Genomic DNA, 9,697 nt, shown 5'->3' with positions numbered 1-9,697 from the left:
GGGGGGGGGGGGCGCCGCTAGCACCCGCCGCCTTCGGCAGCCGGGCGCGGCCGCCACCACCGGCGCCGGCGCCGGCAGCGGCCGGAGGAGGCGATCTGAGGGCTTGGCTGTTCTAGGGTTCGGGGAGCCTCCGGAGCCGCACGCGCATGCGACCCGGGAGGCGAGGGGAAAGTGGGGCTGTCGACTGCTGGTGGTCGTAGGTTTCACTGGTCGTTTTGTTTCGTTTTAGCCGGTCGGTTTTTTAGGCTGTTGATTTCTGCTTCAAGATTTGTGCTTCTTTTTTTGACTTTTTTTGAGCATATGTAACCTTTATTATATTTGGATGTTCATAGGGATGCAGATGATATCGGGCGTAGAAACAAGGCACACATGGCGCCCGCTAGACAAAGAAACTGCAGCTTTCGCAAGCGAATGTGCTTCAAAATTAAACTTCCTATTTTCATGAACAAAACGAATATTCTGAAAAGAAGCATAGCGATGGCTAATCTCTCGGAGTATCGCTGTATAGTGGCAAGGAGCTCCAGTCCCGATCTTGGATATCACTTCAGCGCAGTCCGATGCCACACATACAACATTCAAGTTGAGGTCCTCGGCCAAGGAAAGGGCTTCATTGCATGCATGTGCCTCTAGCGAGGACGGGTCCGTAAGACCTTCGAAAACTCTAACTGAAGCTCCCAAGAAAGTTCCCGCCTTATCTCGGCAAACGACCACCGCAGCGCCTCTTCTGCCATATCTTGACACACCACCATCAGCATTAATCTTCATCTCAAAGTCTGTTGGGGGAATCCATATCGATCTGGTTACTCTGGTCCTTGCATTTACAGCCGTTACATGCATGTCCTTTGGCATGGCAAGCCGGTCCTTGGCCGGACGACGCTTGTTCTCCGCCACCAAATCAAGATCTTCAGGAACTTTGTGACAAAAGCCGAGGTGCTCAGGGGGCTTTGGTATTGATCGTCATGGATAGCACGCCGTCTCGCCCACCATATGGCCCACATCATAACCAAGACTTGAACTACCTCCTCCTCTGGTAAAGTATCAAGCAGCCAAAAGACCCATAATCTTGCATCTTCAGTTCGGTTTGAGATAGCAACCTCAGTCAGTTCCTCCTTGGCGAGTGCCCACACGCATCGAGACATATGGCAATCAAATAAAGAGTGTCTCCAAGTATCAGTTGCCGCCTTGCATATGGAACAAGCCGGCGTGTCTGTCATGTTTCTGTGATTCCGGACATCTCCTGTTGGGATAGAAGTCTTGGCTAAACGCCAAGCAAATACCTTGATCTTGGACGGGATGCTCAGGTTCCAGAGTTTGCCCCATGATTTCCTATCCGCCTCGCCATGAGAGTGCCCCGGGACATGTTCCAACCAGTCCGTTCTCTGCTGTTTCGTGACTGCCGTCATGTTTTGGGCCTAGATTTTCGACCGGCCACTGTTTTGAGTAAGTCGATTTCTTATTGGGCTGAAATCCATTTCGTGTTGCCTGTTTATAGGCCTACTAGAGTGCTTCCTCACTTCCTGTTTGTCTGCATTTTTTTCTTTTCTTTTTTAGTCGTTTTTATTTATGTGTATTTGTGGATGTTGGGTGAGTGCAAAATGTGCACATGTAAGTAATTTATATATTTGAACTCCCGGCGCAAAAACCTTTAGAACTAGACCCATCGTGGATACATTTTAAACACGCTTAAATTAAAAAAATAACTTGTGAAACTGATTATTTGGAAATGTGTAGCATTTTATTCCAAAATTGTGAAATATGTCATTTCACAAATGTGTAGTTGAAATTGATGTGATTTTGTGAAACAAGCGAGCAACATATTTTAGAATTGTGAAAGATAACTACAAAGAGTGAATTTGTAATGTATGATTTTGAAACTGATTTTTTTGGAGATGTGAAATAGTCTATTTCAAAAGTGTGAGATATGTCATTTTACAAAAGTGCAATTGAAATACATGTGATATTTGTGAAACAAGCAAGCAACATATTTTAGAATTGTGAAGTAACAACTATAGAAAGTCAAATTTCAATGTACGATTGTGAATCTGATTATTTGAAAATCAGAAATAGTGTTTCAAAAGTGTGAAATTGTAATATACGATTGTGAGACCAGCTATTTGAAAATATAACATATTTCACTCTTTGGAAATAAACTATTATACATTTCCAAATAATCAATTTATAACTATACATTACAATTTCATTTTCTGTAGATGAAAAAAAACTATTTTAAAGAACTCTTCTATCTTTCAGCTGAGAGATTGCTGAGAAATTACCTTTTTAAATAATTGTTGTTTATTTATGAATGGGTCCAATAAATAATGTTAGAGATTCAGTTTGATTCTTCAACCATTAGAGCAAGGAAAACGTTTGAAAACGGCGCGCCGGCCGAAGCTTCGGCTGGTCGAAAGGACGTGCTCCGATCACGTGACGTGTTGCCATTAGATCCGACGCTATCCCTCTTCCCCTCATTGTTTTTTGAGAAAAGCATGGAATCCCCATTCATGGCGTCCGAGGCCTTCGGCCACCACCTCACCGAGCACCTCCGGCCGGATCCACACAGTTCCTCGAATCCTACAGGCCACCCTGCCAGATCTCGTCCGCCGGCCGTCCTGGAGTCGCCGGCCGATTGAGATCACCTTCCTGTCAGCACGGGCGAGATCGCCTTTCCCGCCCGTTTTCTCCGCCGGTGAGCTAGCTGTCGTGTCCCAAGCACCCCCTCGACAACCTGTCCACCCATGGTGATGCAGCAGTCGGCATGGATGTGCCAACATCACCTTCAACCCCCCCCCCCCGGTTCGCGAGAGATGCTACAGTCAGTTGACGAGGATGCTACGACCGTTTTTTTTGCTTCAACCGACTGCTGGAGTTTGGTTGCTGAATTTTTTTGCTGCAACCGTGTTGGCCTTTTGCTACTACGGGGACGGCAATTTGCTACATCCATCCACAGCGAGTCAAGCGATGTAGCAGCGACGACTTTTTTGCTGCAACCGTGTCAGATTGTTGCTATGACCGGTGACGGTAATTGCTACATCCATCTCCGGCGATGTCACAATCGAACGTGACGGTAATTGCTACATCCATCACCGGCGACGTTTTGTGCTAGAAGCAGCCCTAAATTTTGCTAGAACCAGCTAGATCGTTTTGCTACATTGAAACTGTTTTGGAGATTGTTGTTGTGTTTTTTGCGAGAACCAGTGTTTTTTTGGTTGGAACTGGCTATTCTTTTTTGCTTCAACTGGCCACCGGAGTTGTTTTTGCTTCGGTCGTTTTTTCATCAGAACACAAAAGTGCTAGTCGACGATGGCGGCGACCGTGAGACAACGACACGAGAGATGTTGCAACCATGGTGACCGCGCGCTGGAGCCAACAGGCGTCAGAGATGCATCGATGGTGACCGCGGTCTGGGATTCATTGGCAGCCATGTTGCAATCCTGGTGGCGGGGGCGGGGACCTCGCCGGTGCTCGTCGGGCCCGTCCACAAACAACGGGGCAAACACCACCTCTTGACGGTTGGAAGTAGCGAGCCGGGAGACGGTGCCCTGCGTATGGTGGGCGTGTGGGTCTTTCCTTTTTTTTTCTACGAGCAGAGTGAGGAAGAAGACGACATGAGGAGAGAGAAGATCAGATCTAATAGCCGCCACATGGCTAAATCGGACGACTGGAGGCCGACTGGCCGAAATTTGGGCTGGCGGTCCGGCGCCTAACACTGCCCCTTAGACAAATACTATTGCATGGCTAAGATAATGTTAAGTTCCTTTTTTTTATCGAAAAAAAGTTCCCTTTTTCTATACATACACTAGTGGAGTATCCATATGCCTGGTTTATTCAGCCTATGCAAATGCAGGCCATACACTTGAGATAGCAAATGGATTTGGGTCCTCATCCAGACGCGGCAAGGGCGCCGTCCACTCCATCCCGCAGCAGCAGCAGCCATGTCGCATCGGATCCTCAACACCTCCAAGCCCACGCTGCCGCCGGCGCCGCCGCCTCAGCTGATCCACCACCCGCCCCAGCAACCGACAGCACCGAAGCTCGGCCGCCGTGCCGCCGCGGTCGCGGTCGCCATCGCCGCCTCACCGGCGCTTCTTGGCGCCGTCTCCCCGTCCGCCCGGGCGCAGGAAGCGGCAGCAGCAGCGTCGGCCTGCATCGACGAGCTGCCGATCACGGCCAAGGCGTTCCTGGACGTGTCCATCGGCGGCGAGCCGGCGGGCCGCATCACGGTGGGCCTGTTCGGCGACGCGGCCCCGGCCGGCGCGGCCCGGTTCCTGTCGCTCGCCACGGGCGTCGGGTACCGGCGCAAGGAGTTCGTGAAGGTGGTGCCGGGGTACGTGCAGCACGCCGGCGTGGTCTCGTACCCGGTCATCCCCGCGGTGACCGACCGACTGGCGGCCGAGATGGAGGCCGCGCGCGCCCGGTGCGGCGGCGGCGCGGGCGGCACGATGAACGCGGCGGGGGCGGTGTCGATCGTGGTGCGGGACCCGAGCCTGCCGCCGCCGAAGCCGAAGCTGGTGGCGCGGGGCGGGCGGCTGAAGATCGAGGAGGAGCAGGTGGGCGTGGTGCCCAACGGCACCGAGTTCGTGATCGCCACCAGGGACTCCCCCGAGCTGGACGCGTCGGCGTTGGTGGTGGGCCGCGTCGTCGCCGGCATGGACGTCGTCGGCAGGATCGCCGCCGTGGCCACCGTCAAGGACAACACCGGCTCGGCCTACTTCAAGTCAGTGCCTAGCTCTCGCTTTCTTGCTGCAAGCAAAATCACCGATCTTCTGTCCAAGAAGACTGCATGTTTTTTACGATCGACAATGGATGTGATTTTGCAGGGTGGCCAAGCTGATCGGGGACAAGAGAGCGGTGGTCGCAGAGCGAGGGTTCAACCGCCCTTACACCAAGATCCTAGTAACCAATTGTGGAATCCTTGAGCAGTAGTAGTAGTGGAATAAGCAAGATATATATACTTGAGATTCATGCATGGCTTCCTTTCTCTTTTTCATTCTTTCCTGTCGTCCACATTGCAACCAGTCTTAGATCATGCAAGGACATGCAAGAACAGTGGAATGTTGCACATGGAGTTGAGTCTTGTTTTTGATAAGGAAGGTTAACCTCGTCCTTCAAAAAAAAAAGGAAGGTTAAACCTCCTGGCTTCTAGATCCACCAATGCACGCACCTATAATATTATTCTCACACAATAGCCTAAGGCCTCCTTTGGTTCATAGGATAGAAATTTTCTAGTAATAGGAAAATCATAGGAAGTGAAATGGCATGCATCTCAATTCCGATGTCATTTGATGCATAGGATAGAATTTTTTTCATTGAGTCTAGGCTAATGTTTTTTTCCTCCAAAACGTGAAGGATTGATTCCTATCCTACATAGGAATAGGAATCCATTCCTATAAACCAAAGGGCTTCAAAGGAATTTTTCCTTTGCAAATCCTATCCTATAGAATTCCTATAAAATTCCTACAAACCAAAGGAGGCCTAAGTTTTGAATTTGGTTCAGTCAATTTTCACAAGAAGGGAGAAACAGCCGGAGGGGAGGAAGAAGCTCGCAGGCAGGCTACCCCATCATCTATCTTAGGGTGGGGGGTTGAGGCGGCAGCACGGCGGTCGTGCAAGTTCGCCGGAGAAAAAACCGGTCCCCGCCGAGGCTAGAGGAATGGCCAGGGCGGCGGCAGCATGATGGTGGGAGGAGGTTGAGGGGAGGGTGAGGAGGCGAGGCAACGCGGGAGTGCCGCCGGCCGCGGACGGTGGTTGTGGAAGAAGAAGAATCATGGGCTGGAGGTAGATGAACAGGAACACTGTTCAGAGGTGGAAGAAAGCTATACCGCGTTGCATCTGCATCCGAAGGCCGAAAATGATTCAACTGATGATAATTTCAATTCCAATCGACTTACCCCTAGCCTCTCCCTTATTCTCAATATTATTGAAGTCAAGCGACCATGATAGAAAAAAAAGAATAGTTGTGAATAAAAGAGCATATCTTTTTTATTCGGCTCGCTTTAGTGTTTGTAGTCGTCGCTAGGTGGTCTACGAATGTAGGTGTAATTTTTATTATTTCTGATGTTCGTGGTATTGTCATGATTGAAGAGGAATAGAACGGAAGTTTTCTTAAAAAAAAGATCTATAACATTGAGAATATTTCTGTGACCCGAAAGAGAATATTTGATACTGGTCACTTGACTTCAATAATAATGATCCACCAATGCTGCATCTCTGTGACGGGAAAGAACATATTTTTGTTTTTCTATGTGTGGGAAAGAGCATATTTGATGCTGCAAATAACTATAACATTGTCTATTTGTGAATAAAAGATTACTCATTCACGCTTATAATTCTAAGCGTAGAATATCAGAAAGCTAAGAAAGGAGGTGAGTGAGGCAACTCTATGGTCTTCTTCTTCTTTGTTTGTTTTGAAAAAGAGGTTAAACTCCGACCTCTGTATCATCATGGTGCACACAACCATTCTTATTAGTTATCAAATAGAGTACAAAGAAAGACAACCAAGGCTGAGCCATTAAAAATATGAATAAACACCTACGATTAAGTCAACTTCTTCCACAACAACGTCTTCAAGAAGGAATAAGCGTCCCCACGCTGACTTGCCATGTCTGGCAGAAGACGGCCAAGACAAGGATTTTCATCTTGGCTGCCAAGCCTAAGGCCAACACAATGGCAAGGAGACAAACCTTCAAGTTCATTATTGATGAGACCAACAAATGAAGGCCAAATCAAAAGTTTTCATCTTGGACATGAAGTTGTTTTTTAATTATCATTTTGGGGAAGGACCTTCCAGTAGTCACGCATGCCTTCCACGCTAGGCTGGAATGACGATAGCAGAAGGGTGGGACATCTTCCCACCATAGACAACCACCCATGCCATCGGGGGAGGGGCGGGGGGGGGGGGGGGGGGGGGGGTCGTCCATGCACCTGGATGATGAAGATCATTATCTTGACCAGTGCAGCCGTAGACCACCTCCGCTGACAACGATTGTCGCCATCGCACTGCCCGCCTACCCGTTGCCGCCGACCACCGCGATCCGTTGTCCGTTGTCGCCGTCACGCCAACGCCAAATTCCAATTTAGGGGAAGAGTTTTACGGGAAAAGCAAAAGCAGCTACCCTATCAACCTCCCCTAGATTATATGGACACCCCGTAAACCTATATTTAGGGGGGGGGGGGGGGGGTAGGGGAACCGTTGCCATGTATGAAGCATCACAGGTTCTTACAAATACAGTCATATGGGAAAAATGCATTCAAATAATTGTGGTGTTGAAGTCTTCTTCCTTCTGCACCCACTGGTGATGCCCCGTGAGAACAGCTTGATGCCACCTTTGAGTCTCGACCACGGTGGAGCAAACCTTTTTATACCCAGGAGATTATAGAAGTAGTGGTCGGGAAGTCGTCAATGCAGACCAACAGACGCCGACACTAGTGCAGAACAGGCCTTTATCACCGGTTCGTCAGGGCCTTTAGTGCCGGTTCTGCAACCGACACTATGGAGTGGAGACTAAAGGCCCCCCCCTTTAGTACCGGTTCGGCACGAACCGGCGCTAAAGTGCCACCACGTGGCACGAACCAGGCCCGGGTGCTGGTAGACCATTAGTACCGGTTGGTAGCACCAACCGGTACTAAATGTTTGGGGGGGGGGTTTGGTTTTAATTTTTATTTTTCTATTAATTTTGTGTTTTCCATTTAATTCTTTTTTGTTTGCTGGTATTTTACGATACTACATATTGTACACGTTATGCATATATATAAATAGATTTTCTCGTAGAACTGATCATATATATATAATCGAATGTCTCACAACCACCATTAATTATTCACACATACACATGTATATATATACAATTTCTCCTACATGTTGCCTTGGTGCCTTCGGAGCACGATGACAAGTGGTTCATGGGGCGGTAGCGGGTAATAGTATTCTCCTTTGGGATCTATGACCTGGTCGAGCAAAAATCCCGCTATTTCCTCTTGAAGTGCCCGTATGCGCTCCTCTGATAGGAGCTTGTCCCGCACCTCTTTGAACTGTTAAGAAGGAGATCAATATGCATGTGTATTAGTTGTGTGACTAGATATCGACAATCATGTAAGATTTGTGAATAGTGTTCTGACAAACATACCCAGTCCTGTCTATCAGATCTGCTCCTTTCGGACGCCATCATGCAAATGTTCTCGCAAATATAGTATGCACACATTTCAGTCCCCGGCGCCTGCTTCAGGGCCTTTACGACAATAGAATTTAATCAGATAATAATTAATCAAACATGTTAATTAATTAATGGTATTGAAACAAGAATTAAAGAGATGGTAGCTAGCTAGCTAGTACTACTTAATTACTTACCTTGGGTCGATACCAACATAGCTTTTGTCGCCATTTTCCTGAAGTCACCTTGATGTACTTTGCCCAAGCCCTACCCGCCGGCAAAGAAAATTAATAAAGGAGTTATTAAAAATAGTTCATATCAGGAAATGACGAACTAAATAGGCCGAGATATAGTTAATAATGATTGAAATAACCTGTCGACTATCCCCTTCACGATGCTGTAGTCACTATTTTTTTAAGTAGTGAGTCCAGTACTTCAACTTTTCCTTCGTCAACTTTAATGTCTAACAAGATCGAGTGGAAGCTGCATGCGCATACGTTCGCATGTATAAATTAAGCGGGCATGTGCATAACACTAATCAACTATAACCCTAAACCCTATACACTTATTAACATGTAGCTAGTAAGCAAAAACAGAATTTGTAGTACAAGACAGTGTGACTCACTCGAAGTTGTAAGGAAGTAGTATATCTTCATTGCTATTGAGGCGCTTCAAGAACTCTACCATGTTTTTCTCTACATCTTGTCTACACCATTCCAATTTCCATGTGTATTCATTAACGATATTTGGGTCAATGAACCCAATGCCATAGCGTCCAGCTTTTTTCATTTCATACATCTTCATCCTGCATAATACCACAGAAAAGAATATATAGTGAGGATATATAATTACAGGTAATTAATGATCAATCAATGAGCACTAGAGCTAGCTTGAGACTTAAATTACAGAAAGAAATCACTTACAGACAATAGCAACTGACGATAGATTTGTCGAGTGCATCTTGATTGAATAACTGAAATAGTTCTGAATACTCAACGACCAGAGCTTTCTTATGGAAGTAATGATCTTCCTCGACTTGCACCATGAGGGACTCTCGATTGGAAATCTTGGTAATTTTCATGTACCAATCATGCAATTCATACATTCTCGTTGGAAGGTTCTTGACCTCCTCGGGCTCGACCAAAGGTTCGCCGCGGACACATTTCCGTTTTATTTCCTCCTCTCTAAGCGGAGGCATGGGCTCGATATCGAGGAGTTGTCCAACAGTGATCTTGAGCATTTCAGCCTGCATTATATGCTCCTCGGTTATTACCACATCGCCCAGCTCGGGAACATAAACGGTTTGCCCACAATAATATTGGGCGCGCGTACTCTCATGTGTTGTTGGCACAACAAGCGGGGGGTCGATTGCGCCGCCTGTTCTCCCAGCTGGGGAACGGTTTTTCCGCATTTTTTGACAGCTGCTTGTTGGCTCGAGCTCGAGCTCGCTTCGTTCTGTAGTCGTGCTCGATGTGCCTTCCTGATTTGGCGCTCATAGTCTGAGTCAACAGGCTTGGGAGCTGGTGGTCTAGCCATATGAATGAAGTGGTCAA

The 9,697-nt window shown here is 47.6% G+C and overlaps 1 protein-coding gene across 1 annotated transcript; it reads left to right on the top strand.

Annotated features, from left to right (window-relative positions):
• The first annotated feature begins 3,817 nt into the window (after nt 1–3,817).
• On the top strand, nt 3,818–5,086 carry LOC109750402 (peptidyl-prolyl cis-trans isomerase CYP26-2, chloroplastic). The gene is made up of 2 exons (XM_020309359.4): nt 3,818–4,714; nt 4,818–5,086. The coding sequence occupies exons 1-2, from the start codon at nt 3,933–3,935 to the stop codon at nt 4,921–4,923; spliced, it is 888 nt and encodes a 295-aa protein (XP_020164948.1). The 5' UTR covers nt 3,818–3,932; the 3' UTR covers nt 4,924–5,086.
• Nucleotides 5,087–9,697: the final 4,611 nt, after the last annotated feature.

This window comes from Aegilops tauschii, chromosome 3, assembly GCF_002575655.3.
Source record: "Aegilops tauschii subsp. strangulata cultivar AL8/78 chromosome 3, Aet v6.0, whole genome shotgun sequence".
Taxonomy (NCBI): domain Eukaryota; kingdom Viridiplantae; phylum Streptophyta; class Magnoliopsida; order Poales; family Poaceae; genus Aegilops; species Aegilops tauschii.
This window is presented reverse-complemented; position numbering and strand designations above follow the sequence as displayed.

Excerpts from the sequence above, each read along its gene's own strand:
- LOC109750402 (XM_020309359.4), top strand. The coding sequence starts at position 3,933 with ATGTCGCATCGGATCCTCAACACCTCCAAGCCCACGCTGCCGCCGGCG. Across the intron at positions 4,715-4,817 it reads ACCGGCTCGGCCTACTTCAA|GGTGGCCAAGCTGATCGGGG; the intron begins GTCAGTGCCTAG and ends GTGATTTTGCAG.